The 15,627-nt window shown below is 34.5% G+C and overlaps 1 protein-coding gene across 1 annotated transcript; it reads right to left on the bottom strand.

Annotated features, from left to right (window-relative positions):
* Positions 1-12,667: 12,667 nt before the first annotated feature.
* On the bottom strand, positions 12,668-14,211 carry LOC149646273 (uncharacterized). Its single transcript, XM_089849677.1, has 4 exons — positions 13,937-14,211; positions 13,664-13,870; positions 13,091-13,612; positions 12,668-13,027 (listed from the first exon to the last, which is right to left on the bottom strand). The coding sequence occupies exons 1-3, from the start codon at positions 14,135-14,137 to the stop codon at positions 13,298-13,300; spliced, it is 723 nt and encodes a 240-aa protein (XP_089705803.1). The 5' UTR covers positions 14,138-14,211; the 3' UTR covers positions 12,668-13,027; positions 13,091-13,297.
* Positions 14,212-15,627: the final 1,416 nt, after the last annotated feature.

The raw sequence follows: 15,627 nt of genomic DNA, 5'->3' as shown, positions 1-15,627 counted from the left end.
ATTTTCTTTACCCAAAAGTGGAAGTAAAACTTACACCAAACAAATAAGGGCTTACAAAAAGGATAAGAATCTTACAAATTAATAAAAACTGTCTTTGCAGACAAAGGCGAGAAAAAATAAGAGATAAGTTTATAAAGTTATTGCCTGAAGTACAGATATTCAAATTTTGACTTTTGAAGATATGATTATAAAACATTAAATATTTAAAAAAAATTCTTATCTTAGTTTTTTTTTCATCAAAATACCTTTATTAAAAATATTTTATTATGAAATATCTGCTACGTTTCAAAAACAAAACGCGTATGCATTTTACTTTCTATTAAAAATGTACAGTTAGGTTTGACTATTCGACTCTATAAGGAGAATAAAATTCACTGAAAATCGTTTATAGCTGATAAAAAAATTAGTATTGAGACCTAACAAAACGTGTTAGTTAATTTTAGGTTTTCCAAGTTTCAAACATGAACGTGTTGTATAGCTCTCAAAAGATCACGATCAAGGTACAGATCTTTTCGACTCTAATAACAATATCACAGTCAAGCGGCCTATGTAATTTTCCGCTTCGCATTATTTTCAATATTAAAAAATCAAAATTAAAATAAATCAAGTACAATTTTTCAGAGTATTTGAACTTCTTAAAAGCACTTGTTAGTCAAAAAAAAAAGAAAAACACTGGTATCAAGCTAGTATCCCTGAAGATATTCTTGGAAATGCCATTTGTATCTAGAACTATTATTAAGAGCAAAATACTTGTTTAAATAATGTTTGAAAAATATTTTCGGCAAATGAAACTTTGGTGAAAAAACTAAGATAAGATTTTTTTCAAGTCAAAATTTGAATATTTGTTAATTCAGGCAGTTAATTTATAAATTTATCCCTTACTTTTCTTGCCTTGGTCTGCAAAGACAGTTTTTATTAAAATCTGGCACTTCCGTCTCAATATTAATTAAAGTTGTTTAGAAACTAGCGTTTTAAACCTGAGGAAAGAAAAGCAGGCGCTCCTTTAAGTCTAAGTACTTTGCAAGTCCATTATTTAAAGCCTCAATCCTCTCTGATTGACGTGACAATCAACGCCCAGTCCAACTCAAATAGCTTTCCCTTCGTTTTATTAGTGGAAACTTACCCTTGATGGCTAACCTATTTCAATTACCCTTGATCGCTACCTAGCTATCTTTGATCGCTAACCTAGTATTATATAAAAACGTCTTGGTTTGGACCAAGGCCGAAAAAACAAACGATATGTTTGAGGTTTATCATTTGACTGAAGTTCAGATATTGCAACTGTTTTAGTTATTTTTATCCATTTAATCCTTAATCAACATTAAATTCAATCAACTGATTTTACTGTTAATCGATCCATTCCCTCTAAATTAATTGAAAAAATTACATATCTACGCTTTTTCAAGAACAATCACATTTTCCGAAAACATTTTAACATGAAATTAATTATTTTGAAGGGAGTACGTGTTGAGGTATCAACATAGAATATTTGAAATATTCTATTGACTTTCTAAAAAGAGCAAGCGAACTTTGACGTAGTTGGAAAGAAAATGTAAATATTTAATTGAAATGCTACATTTCTATTGTCGCCTCTATGATGAAAAGATTGCACTGCAATTTCTCTCTCCGTGCTTTAGAATTTCTTGGTCATAACTCAGTCTTCATTTGAAACGTCACCACCCCTTTCTACACTGTTTGCGCTACTTGTACACCGGTTACGTATTACGCGTAATTATTTTAGCACGCTTAAAGGCCATTTCGGAAAACACACAGGGGCGAGGCCACAGTTCACTAGAGGCAGGAGGCTAGTCAATTCGCTCTGCCTATAGCGGTGCTTCTAGGCGAGAGAGAGAGACGACCCCAATGGCGGCATCACCATTGTGTTTTAGTTTCTCTGTATGTAATTTCTAAAACGGTCTACTCATTTACAAATGTACACAAATTGCACTGAGTGATCGGTCCTTCAGGCGCTAGCGAGTGATAAGCCACAACCATAATCATTCATGTACACGAATGTTTTATAGTTTTAGGTTATTTAGGTTGGCGGGCAAGTCCGGATAGTCACTAATGTGAAAAGATTTCGAACTATATGGTATTATTGTCTGAGTATGTTGCGACGGCTCAGATGACCCATACACTTGAACCACTGGTGCTTTTAAGAATTTTTATATTGGGAAATTAGAGGAAGGGGGGTCGAAGTAAAGTGTGACCTTCTTCGCATAACTGGTAATGAATAATGTGTATACCCATATTATTTCAGCATGAAATGAATATAACAAGTCATTGGTACTGAGAAGTATTTTTTTTATGTAATCTTTACCCCTTACCTTTCGTTATATCAGAAGGACTAAAAGTATCGAGGTAACCAAACTCTTCACTTGGCGATGGCAGCGGCATAAAATCGTCAAATTTGTTCACTAGTGCTAGGCTCTATTACCAATGCTAGGGCACTTTAATTCTAGTCCCTTATCTTACTGCTGGTTATATTTATACCGATATCATATTTTTGCTGTGCTACAGAGAGCCACCTACTAAACGAAACCACACAGGATAAACATTGTTCCTTTGTCTTAAGAAGACGACATTAGTTTATAAATTAGTTTGAGAAAAAAAGGTCTTATCATATTTTCTCTAACATAGTCTTCTCAGAAACTTACTACAGATTTAAACTTTTTTGGTGCAAACTTGAAAATTTGTTAAGCCAGCAATAATTCAAACTATGTCCGTCAAGGTGCTTACAAGTTAGTGAGCAACGACACGAAATCCCTTCAAAATAATTAATTTCATGATAAAATGTTTTCAGAAAATCTAATTGTTCATGAAAAAGCGTAGATATGTAATTTTTTCAATTAATTTAGAGGGAATGGATCGACTAACAGTAAAATCAGTTGATTGAAATTAATATTGATTAAGGATTAAATGGATAAAAATAACTAAAACAATTGCAATATCTGAAATTCAGTCAAATGATAAACCTCACACATATCGTTTGTTTTTTCGGCCTTGGTCCAAACCAAGACGTTTTTTTTATAATGTCTGTCACTTCTGTCTTACTGTAATTAAAATTTGAATAATTTTATTTTTGCTTTACCGTCATACATTTGGGGTTGATCTATTTCTAATTGCTTAAAGAAGTACTTAAGTATCGTTAATTACATTTAACTTAAATTCAAAAATTTAAATTGATTTCGATAAGCAAATAATGTTGTACTTTATTTATGAAAGAAGTTTAAAAACGACGGTATTTGAAATATGGAAGAAAAATATTTGTTTCATACATTGTATACATATACAGTGTTGACGAGATCAGACCAACAGCTTCCTTTATGTAAAACGATTGTCTACCATTGGGTCGAATCCCATTGGATCGAATGTCTCGTTCGACCGAATCCCATTAGACCGAATACCGCAATTTGGGCGGTTTTCCAATCATGAATTTTCCTTTCAATCCTATTTTTCTATTGATTTTCCTATTAAACTTCTTGTTATTGCAGAAAATACTAAACCAAACGTAACCTAATATAACAGTAATGTTTTGGAAAAGGCATATTTTTGGAGAAGTCAATGAAGCTAAATTTCAATATTTTGGAAAAGGCGTAACATTGTTAAATGATTTATAAATTATTACTAACCTAATTTAACCAAACCTAACCTAACATAGAAGTAATGTTTTGGAAAAGGCATATTATTTGAGAAGTCAATGAAGCTAAATTTCAATATTTTGGAAAAGGCGTAACATTGTTAAATGATTTATAAAATATTACTAACCTAACCTAACCTAAACTAACCTAACCAAACCTAACCTAACCTAACCTAAACTAACCTAACCAAACCTAACCAAACCTAACCAAACCAAACCAAACCAAACCAAACCAAACCAAACCTAACCAAACCTAACCAAACCAAACCAAACCTAACCTAACCTAACCTAACCTGACCTAACCTGACCTAACCTAACCTAACCAAACCCAACCTAACCAAACCTAACCTAACCAAACCTAACCTAACCTAACCTAACCTAACCTAACCAAACCTAATCAAACATAACCTAACCTAAACTAAACCTAACCTAACCTAACCTGACCAAACCTAACCTAACCTAACCTAACCTAAAAATAAAATTGATTTTCTTATTAAACTTCTTGATACTGCAGCAAATAATATGTGTTCACCAATAACATTCTTCAATAAATTTCAGAAAATAACTTCCATTTTTGGAAATTGTCTAACCCTAACCTAACCATACCTAACGTAATCTAACCTTACCATTAAGAGATCTCCCTCCCAAGTACTGACGGCGCTCGATGCTGCTTAACTTCTTCGATCATCCAAATCACTTTATCCATTGCGCTACTGGAGCCCGGCAACTCAAGGAAAACGCTATGATTTTATATGTGTAAACCCATCCCATTCAGTCGAAAGCTCTTCCATTTAAATATTCCCATTCAGTAGAAAATCGCTCTTTGGGCTATAAATTGTTTTAAATTTGGCTACAATTTTAGAAATTTGAATTCGATCCAACGGGATTCTATCCAATAGGATATTACCTGTAAAACCCCCAAGACTGCCAACGGGAGATGTCATACTAAATTATACAGGGTGTAAATAAATGTTTAGAATTCATGTTTTATTGTATGCCTGAATGAAACAAAATATATTAAAGCAGAGTCCTACGATTAGTCTTAGAACCTGGGTCTCAAATTGCAACCTCTAAACTGTTTGGTAAACATCTCAACGTAAATATTCAAAGGGTCTACCATTGTGGTTGAGGCACTCTTTCAGAGGACTGTCCGTGTCTTACATTACATTTGCAACCACTAAACTAATTTATTGAATTAGGGATAGCGAGAGATGGCTAGCGATGTGGCTTAGTTATGGGCTAGACGCCCTTGTTTTATTGGCAACATTATTACATTGAATGTTGCCAGATTTAATTGTTGCTGGTGATTTTGCGAACTATGTTAATGATATATTAAAATTTAAATGGAAAAGTTTCATTTTGACACATTCCCTACCCTAAAATTTTGTATTTGGAGCCTATTAATGTATTATAGTGATAATGTAAATAATTTTAGTGTTAAATTGGAAAACATTTAGGCTGAAAGAACAACTCGCGTAGTTTTATCTTATTTTATTATTTCAGTTAAGGGTTATCTATAGTTACTCAAAAAACCTATCGTTTTCGATTAATTTCACGTTAAATATGGTTATTAAGTTGAAATTAACGGCTTATCTTCTTTTACTAGTGTTATTTCAGTTTATTATACGAGTTTGAACAAGAAATTCTCCCTAACTGCAAACTGTTTGACTCTTGCGGAACAATCACTATTTTCCCCCAAAACTTTTAAATATCGCTCCTTTTCAATGGCTCTCTTTTCAAAATGGGAAAAATGCTTTTAAATGATATTTTAATTAATGAAATGAAATGAAAGGAGGATTTATTGCGCATAAAAATTGTAAGAATTATACAGGAAAGTGGAGGCTGGGTGAAAGATAAGTGTAGTTTTAATTTTAATTTGTTAGTTTAATTATAAGATATCCATGAATTTACCCAAAACACGAATCTTTCACATTAATTATACTTGATTGAGTTTAATTTAACGGCTTATCTTGTCTATCTAGTGTGGATTTAGTTTATAATAAAATATTAACTTTAGTTGCAATTACACTAAAATTTTAATGTATGCGCTTTTGATATATTTTAATGATCATTCAAATTAATTTGAAAGTGAAATAGGAAACTACTGTGGCTGTACGAAAAACTTAATCTTAATTTGAGCGTGTCTCGTGAGAGTGGATTAAGCTTAAAATTTATTTGAATTTTTTACTCTAATTGCAATGTTTAGTGCAGTTTAATATTTTTCCCATATATTCATCATTATGGTACCCTAAACCTTTGAATTTCGCGGCCATGAATGTACTTTAAAGATAGTTTAAATTAACTTAAGTGTGAAATAGAAAATATTGGGCTTTACCAATGGCTTGGGTAGTTTTAATAATAATAAAACAGTTTATTTAAAAGTTATTTGAGCTTTTATCCAAAAATGTATATTTTGGTTTAATTTCACGTTAATTATATTAAATTCAGTTAAAATTAACGTAAGATTGTGTTTTTGCAGTGTACATTTAGGTTGTAAAATGAGTTTAAATGTATGCTTTACCTTAATTGCAATTTTTAGTGAAGTTTTCGATTCTCAATTTTGAATTTCGCGCCTATTAAGGTACTTTGGAGATAATTTAAATTAGCTTAAGTGTGAAAGAGAAAACATGGGGCTTTACCAACGTCTTGGGTAGATACATACAATCTTAATCAAGAACATCATTTAAGAGTTATCTGAGTTTTCATCCAAAAAGATGTATGTTTGGTGTTTAATTTCATGTTAATTATACTTAATTACGTTGAAATTAATTTGTCATCAGTGCTCATTAAGCTTATAAAATGACTTTCAACAATTAATTCACCTTATCTCTAATGTTTAGAGGAGTTTTTGATTATTTCCAAAACATATATCGTTCAATTTTTATCATATCCTGATCTAGGTTTGTGGTTAAGATTATTTATACAATATGTTAATGAATGCAATGATGTTATTCTAGAGTTTAGCTTGAATATCAGTAATTAAATCAAACCTATACAATTCATAGCAATTTAAACCAATAATTAAACGGCAATGTGGACTGTGGAAATAGCAAACAACGTAACCCTCCTTTTCTAACGTGGTTACGTTGAGAGAATCTGTGATGTAAACCTGAAAATAATTTCACTAATTAAATTATATAACGACACTGTCCTCCTGGATTAACCAGTACCACTGTTACTTATGAAGAATTAAACAATCCACTGTTGGTAACAAATAGTTTATAAAATGATAACGTAACATCACAGTATGGCTGATTCAATAGGATCAAAATTGTTTTAACGAATAATCTGGTCCTCTACATTGGTTTAGTTTCAGGAATTATATCACACACCTTCACAATTAGTGGCATTTTAGTGGGATTAACAAATAATGAAACCGTTTATATCTGTCCTCAAATGAGAATGTTGAATTAACTGCGCTAACGTAAACACCACTCTTAACTGCCGTAGGGAAAACACATTGAACATTTTGTCATCTTTCCTGTAATATTTTGAAGTTGAATTCTTCACAGGGTGAAAACACTACCATTGATTTCTAAACCATAATAATTTGGATAGATATGCCATTTTTTACTTAAAACTAGAAGCGCCAACAAACAGTCATGATGAATGCAGTATTAAGTAGCGTAAAACCTAGGCCCTAGGGTTAGGATTTGTAGCATGAATCGAAGCAGACTGCGTATTTTTGCAATTCCAATCCAAAACAGTGCTGGAAATTAGCTTTCTTATAATCTTTAAAATGAAAGACCATAGACATTAGAATACTATAATAAGATGTATCTCTATAGGAAAGACACTATAAACTCTATAGTACATGGTCAAACTAAAACTTAAGCCTTGGCCGTAAAGAACGCCGAAAAGCTTACTTTAAATGATATAAAAACCTCTATTAACCGTAATTATTTACCTGAATTACTTTTCTAGACGAAATTAGACCTGATAACGACGTATTTCTTATTAAGGGTGCTACAGTTAATTAGAAAATACATATAAAGGTGCTCAAGCTCGGATGAAATACGAAAGTAATTTGTTGGCGTCTACTGCTAAGAAATTAGGAAAATCAGCAAGAAACCCAACATTTGAAATTTGTCAACGTAACTTGTTAGCACCCACAAACCTAGGCCCTTCTAGTTGTCAACGAGAACGAAATGAAGAAATAGGTTTAAGCGCGCTATAAGGTTAGGCTGACTTCTGACCCAAAAGTAACTATTTGACGTACTTTGTTAATTAGTTATAAAGTACAATACTTAGACTTCATTAATTAAAAATCGAAACAGGTAAGTTTTCCATTTAATAAATGCTTGTTAATTTGGAAGTATTCCGAAAACTACCTTCGCTATACTTTTCCGTATGGCCTATGAAAATTGCGTTAAAAAAACGAAATTTTTTTATGCTTTTTCTATGGGACGCTAACCCTAAAAACTGTGAATTTTCCTTTAACATTACGGAAGGGTGTCAAGTCATATCTACAAGGGCCTATATTCTATCGGCCCTGTAGAATAATTGTCTATAAAGGTGCTATAATCGCGGTACAACGACTACCTAACCCATACCTCTAAAAAGTCGTATTTTCCACAGTTTCAGGGTACACAAGGGAATTCAGAGTATGTAATTAAAACCATGAAAAACCATACTTAAACTTAATTGTTCTTAATGAAACTTGAAAAGGCACTAACATAATGTTCATCGTTTCATTTAAAACCTTTTTTAGACCTATCAAATAAATGGTCTTCAAATAATGGTCGAGAAACTTTGGCTGTCACGCCAAATGTTTCCCGTGTTATTCCTATGGGAACATTTCCAGTTTTTCGTCAAAATCTGTGATTAATTTTATGGAAATGAAAACCACCCTTAGCAACTTAATTTTTTTTAAATAAACTGATAAATGGATCTCTTTGAAATTTTAACCACATATTCAGGGCCTGGATTTTAGATCCACAGAATTTTTTCAAAACAGTATTTATACGAAAAACGTTACACCCAATAAAACAAGATATGCCCCAAGCAGTGTGATATTGTCTTTAACAAAACCCGAAATTAGGGATATTCAACGTCAGTTCGATTCCCGCTACCAATAAGCAAAGGCGTGGAAAAGTATACGAAAAATATCGATAGCTTAACAACAATCCGTAGTGGCGCAGACGTAAAGTATCTGCATCCCACACCGGCAACGTCAGTTCTATTCCCGCTACCTCCAAGAATCCGCATTTTCTCGTCGAAAATATGATCGAATCTAGTATAGATGTCGCTAGTGCGGTAGAGAATCAAATACCGGCGAGCTCTGCCGCGTAATTTAAATTTACGAAAATGTACGCGAACGCGAAACAGCCAGCTGTCCTGGCAGCTAGCCAGCCAGCCTGCTTCCGTATAAAGCTTTTGCTATGGGCAAAAAGCTTAAAAAACCAAGAGATCTACCACTCTCATAGAATAATTTCCTAAAACAAAAGCTTTTTCCACCAGCAAGGAAATGGGATAAAATAGCTTTGAACGTTCCAACGTTTAAAGCTCACTTTTACGGTGAAAAACGTTTTAGCCATACTTTTGAAAATAATTTAAATAAAATACTTGGGCTTGGGTCCATAATTGTTTTTGATGAAACTTGAAAAAGGCACATCCTGAATAGTTACTTGTTAGTTTAGAATTACTTCGCTGTAATTTTTAAGTTAATGCTTTTTTGTGGGAAACTTATTTTTGCTTCGTTTACATTACTGGTTTGTGTCAGATCATATCTACAAAACATGTGCCTACCGACCCTGTAGAATAATGAATCCCCGAAATGTCCGTGTAAACCTTTATATTTGCTTCAACAATAAAACTTTCACGTACAAGCTACATTGATATAAAAACTTCGTTATACCGAAATTATTGACTACAGTGTTTCATTTCTGCTTTCCAGTTCTAAGTACATCACCCGAGAACAAGTTAAAAGAGGTTTGGCACAATTGAAAGATCCAGTTGCAAATGGAAGTGAATTCAACTACCTGGGAAAAGGAGTCACGATTGGGGTAAGTTTATACTTGGTTTTTTTCGGGACAGAACACCGCTTGGCTACGAATACAATCGTTGAGAAATATTTCACGAAAGAAAGCTAACGTCATTCACTGTAAAAAAACTTAGTACGATCTAGTATCGACTAAGGTATTTTTCTATGCATACCTTAATTCCGTAGTAAAAATATTTACAGTCGTTTAATTAAAGACGCTACGAATAAACGACTATAAAATGTTTTTCTGCACTAGTTTAAGTGTGATTTAATTTTTAACTTCATTAACATTTATTGATGAAACTTATTGAAACAAGGCCGTCGCCAGGGTGAAATGTTAAGCAGGGCACATTTTCGGAAAAAATGGTATTAAAATCTTCTATGCAAGAAATTAAATCTTTATGTACTGTTTATTAAAGAAAAACTTCATACAACTAGTTTTCGTGATTTCGAAGTGAACCTTTCAAGAAGACTGTCAAAATATACACTTCATGTGTATTCCTTTTGCGCAGCTAGTAATGTCAAATCGTACAGACGTTCTGGTAACATAGACTGGCGGTCGGGGCTTAACACTCTAGTCAAGGTTGAAAAAGTCCCTTCGCAAGTGCCAAAGCAGCCCAGCATATTTTGTATAGAAATGGAAATGCGACCTATATAGTCAATACAAGAAATATGAGAGCGCAATCACTGTTTTCATGTTGAGTTGTTTAAGATCGAACGAATCATTTTTGTATTTTGCTGATACGTTACACTTTAAGAGAGCTTCGCAAACAACTCGCAATTTTTTCTTTTCGGCAGCAGCATTTCTTAACACACGCGGTCTATGCTCATTAGCTGGCAAATCGGACCCAATTTGTCAATATCAAAAAATTATGCAAAACTTGGAACTAATGATGCAAAAGCCTTCGACAGAACTTTGTTCCGTTCTGAAAATTTACCTTCCATTTCAACGTTAATAGAATCAATAACACTGTAAAATAGTCTTTTCATCGACGTTTAGATAAATTGCTATCTGCGGGCTCAGAATGTCCGACCGTTGACATAACGTGAGCATCTTTGAACTTGGGATGAATTTTTCGGGTACGCTTTTTTTCTTAACTCGTGGTCATCAGCTTCGGGAAATAGTTTCATAGACATAGTACATATTCGAGAAAAATGTTTTTCACTTCGTTGCTGTTTAATTGCTTCAACTGTTGTGGTTATTAAATCTAGCCCTGCTCTTAGATCACACTCGTTATTTTGCAAATACTTGTAAGCTGGAGCAAACACTTCTGAAAAGTAGAAAATTGCAACACTTTTGTTATGTAACTACGTAAAAAAATAGAAGTCGGTGACCGTAAATTGAAATTGTTAGAAATAGGATTACCTAAAACGCTTTTCGTCAAAATAGCCAAAAACAGAAATTCATGCCCTTTCATAAATTTTTAGTCCATTTCCATCCACAGCAGTCTCTCCAGGAGGTGAACTAGTGACGTGTCTCTACTTAAATCTTTAAGCACTAAAAACATTTCTTGAAAGTTTTCAAAGATGATAGTTACGGTTTCCAGGGGTCCTATTCTACTCCGATCCTTAGAGACTCTAAGGATCAAAAATGTTCCTTAAGCATATAGGTACTCCTTAACGTACGGTTTTGGTATTCTACCTTTCACCTTAGAAACGATTGTCCTTTCGAAAGATCAGAAACGCTCCTTAACGTAAGGAGAGGGTTTGAGCTCTCCTTGAGAGCTGGAAGGATCGAAATAAGTGGTAGCTAGTTGAAATTTAAAAATGGCGGGTCTACTAGCTCGGATGGAAATTTTAGCTTTAGCTGAATTAGCGGACGATGAAGGCGAATTAATAGCTCACCAATTACCAAGAAGAGATTTAAGAAGACAAAGAGTTATTAGGGATAGGAGTTTCGCATTTGAAATGGATGATTATCGATTTAAAAGGCTATTTCGGGTGAACAAGGAGATTGCTTACTATTTATGCGACCGCTTGGGTGATCGACTCTCCGGAAATCACGTTTTAGGTATTCCCGTTGACACAAAGGTGAGTGTATTTCAAAACAATCCACATGATGCTTAAAGATAATGTTTCTTAATTCTCTTACGTAGATTTTAATAGCTTTGCGGTTTTTTGCTGTTGGTTGTTACCAACTTGCCATCGGTCAAGATAAGTTTTTGACAGTTAGTCAAGCTACAGTGAGCCGCTGTGTCAAAGCGGTTAGTATGGCTATAAGCGACATCATTATGCCCGAGGAAATCGTTTTCCCAACCACAGACAAGCAAGAAATGGATGTAAAAATTGGTTTTCACGAAATTGCGGGATTCCCAGGAATTATTGGTGCAATTGACGGAACGCACATTGCCATTATAGCTCCATCGTCTCAAGACGAAGAGTACAAAGAATACCTTTACGTCAATCGTAAAGGCTTCCATTCTTTAAACGTCCAAGTAATTTGTGACAAAAATATGCGATTTCTAAATGTCAATGCAAAGTTTCCGGGATCGGCTCACGATTCGCACGTGTTTAAGACATCGAAAGTGGCTGTCCACTTAGAAAATTCTTACGCGAATGGTCGAAGAAATTCATGGTTAATTGGAGATAGCGGATATGCTTTAAGGCCATGGATGATGACTCCTATTTTGAACGCTGTGGAAGGTTCGCCAGAGGAAAAATATACAAAAGCTCTAACTAAAACAAGAAATATTGTTGAATGTTGTATTGGAGTTTTAAAACAAGTGTTTCGCTGCCTGTTGGGACATAGAACCCTTCATTATCACCCTACAGCGGCTGGAAGAATTATACAAGCATGTTGCACGCTTCATAACTTGCGTAGGCGCAAGAACCATCAGCCTGAAGATGATGAATTTACAACAACGGAGGACGAGGACAGTGGACACGAAGATGATGAAAGAACAAGAGAACGAATAAGAGCTAGAAGGCAAAGAATTCGTCAACCTAGAATGGATCGTCAATTTGTACCGGTTCCGCCTTATATTCCCGCTGAAGGTGCAAGAGTTAATCATTTCCTCGTCCAAGGTGCATTAGTACAAAGTCAAATTGTGGCAAGGTTTAGGCATTGAACCCAGTCGTTTATTTAAAAAATGTTTTCACTTTCTTCAATAAATGTTTTAAACTTTAAAACTGTTGTTAAGTTGAATTACATTGTTTTTTATCAATAATTTGGATAAGATTGGCAACTGTTTGTACTATCGCACTAGCTGAAGCAGCGATACTTTTAACCGCTAAGGCTTTTTCTTCCACGGCAACCGCAATCCTATTTTGCGCGAGAGCTTTGGATTCCTCAGCTGAGGCAATTCTTGAAAAAGACTCACTAATTTCCCTTAATACAATAGTTTTATCGTCTTCCATTAGTTTAAGTGCAGCTGTGGCACGTTCATAATGAAATTCTTGTTTTCCTAATGCAAAACGTACCAATAAAAATCAAGTATATCCATCAATAAAATTCATCCAATACTTACTCTTTAAATTTTTCCCCCTTGGTTTGGTAGTACTTGGGGTACTTGCTGAGGGCAGTGACGTGGAATTATTTGAAGGAATGTTGCCATCGGAAGTAGTAGTTCCTTGCTTATTTTTTGGGCTACCTTCAGTATCTTAGCAAAATAACAAATGAAACAATAATACCTAGGCCTAGCTTCTTAATAAAAATATATGAAAATACTTCCGTTTCACCAATTGCAGTTTGTTGCCTTACCTTTCAAGTCATTTACTTCCGTAATTATTGAATATTCCTGACCGTTACTTACGAACGAAGGATTAGCACCCAAATCTTCTAGTTCAAATTGAGATACACTAATTTCTCTAGTAATATTTATATTTGGCTGATAATTTTTGGAACATCCCGGTTGACTTGGTGGAAATACATCCTTGTGGCACTGACTAGACGTAATGACTGGGGTAATCACTTCTCTTGAATGGATATTTTCTTCTCTTACTGGCATTTGCTTGCCTTGTCCGCGTTGATTTTCAGTGCGAAATTGAGCCTAAAATATGTTCTTATGTAATCATGATAAAAACATGTGGAAATAACGTACTTCAACGTCATTGTCAGGCATTGTGAAGAAAACTTCATTTAAGTCAGCATTTCCTTCCACAGCCGTGACGCCTATAATACTTAATAGCCTCTTTTCTAACGGTGTTAGCTCAATATCGTCAGGGCGATCTCCACCTCCAGTGATATGTTTTTGTTTTTTTCCCGTAGCGGCTTTCGACTTGGTGTCGGATTTCCAACTCTGCCAACACTGTGAATTGACAAATCCTTTAGCTAATTTACCATAAAAATACCAGTGTAATCTTAATATACGTACCTTTTTCCATTTCTTAACATCCTTTACCGCACCATTTCCTTCGCTATTCAGCCGAAGCGTTAAATTATCCCACAATGTATCTAACGTCTTTTTGGTGAATTGAGCGCTAAATCTACTTGTTACAAGACCTTCATTCGATTCCATGTAATCAAGAATTATTTCGCGTTGTCGGTCGGTAACTCTTCCCAATCTTTTCGCCATACTTTTGAAACAAAACACTACAAAAATTTCCGTCTATTTTAATCAACTAACCTCTTGTCACAGCCAACGCTAAGCCTTCGCGTAAAAAAGAAACATTGCGAGAGGGAGGAAACACGCGGGAACCGGCCACTATCGGGCAACAATTTACAAATAAAAACCCAGCGGAGCTAGGCCCTAGCTCTCTTACTCGATCACGTGGTATAAAACCAAAATGTAACGATGACGCTGATTCGATCGCGCTACCGGATGTTCAACAGAGATGACTCGGGGACCTTAAGGATAATTCTCTCTCCTTAAGGTAAGGAGCTCGTAAAGATTGGACGGCGGGAAGGGTTTGGAATACGAATTTTTGTTCAAAAAACTTTCGCTCCGTACGTGTTCCTTAGGAAAGATTCCTTGGAGTTAAAGGAGCGGGCTCTAAGGATCGGAGTAGAATAGGACCCCAGATGCCCAGTCCATCTGTGATCCATAAGACGTTTCAGTGTTTTCCCTGAAACCGTTCATGGGTCTTTTAATAAAGCACAGCTGGTATTTTGATGATTAAAGCTGTGAACATAAGGAATATCCCTTTCCAAAGTTCGAGAAATTATGTTTTGTATTCCTCCTTTTACACCAGACATAACTACATAAATGTTTAGTTTTTGCTAAAAACGGTCCAAATAGATTGCAATTCCGTATCCTAATAACTACAAATAAAATACCTGAAGCGCCATCATAGCATTGACTTGTAATTTTGTTTAGATCCAAATGGTGTTTTTCAAGAATATTTAATATTCGTTTCGAAGTATACTCAGCATTTAACTCCTCTAAGAAATCATATCTAATAGATTTTCAAATGGTACACCATTTTTAACATGTCGAATTACTATGCAAATGTCTTCATTTCCAAAAATTATTGGAATTACCAATGAAGGAATGGATAAGTTAGGATTCATGTATTGAAAATTTGAGTTGTATTATAACGTCGATAAAAATTATAATTTACTTGATTTATCTAGTGTACCATCACATTTATTGTATAATATCCTGGCTTCGATAAGCGAACGTTATCCGCAACCGCCGTTCCTACGCATTCAGCTAGGATTTCTATGAGTTCATTTTGTACAGACGGTGATCTATAATGCGCATTCTGTGGAATGGTTTTTGAAACCTTGACTAAATCTGGATCTCGTTTTAGGGTGAACTCAAATAGGCTTAGGTAAAGCCCAGATGAAGTTTGATGTACTAGTTCTGTACTGCCACGCAGAGGAAATTCATGTTCGGCTAGAAATTGTATAGTTTCATAAACCGCTCTAAAGTAAAATCGATTTCTCTGAATCTGCTCGTCAACCAGTTTTTAGTAATAATTGAACTTGCTTGTTCTCTGGCTTGGTGCTCTTTCCAGTTTAGAAAACCTTCCTTTTGATATTTTGTATCTGTGTGCTTATCAAACCCAGTTTTCGATAAAGCGTTTTTCCAATTTCTATAGCCTTGGATAGTGAAAATTTGGT

The sequence above is a fragment of the Phalangium opilio genome, unplaced genomic scaffold (genome assembly GCF_054372755.1).
Source record: "Phalangium opilio isolate 3A_F unplaced genomic scaffold, DU_Popi_V2 ptg000089l_1, whole genome shotgun sequence".
NCBI classification, from domain to species: Eukaryota; Metazoa; Arthropoda; class Arachnida; order Opiliones; family Phalangiidae; genus Phalangium; species Phalangium opilio.
This window is presented reverse-complemented; position numbering and strand designations above follow the sequence as displayed.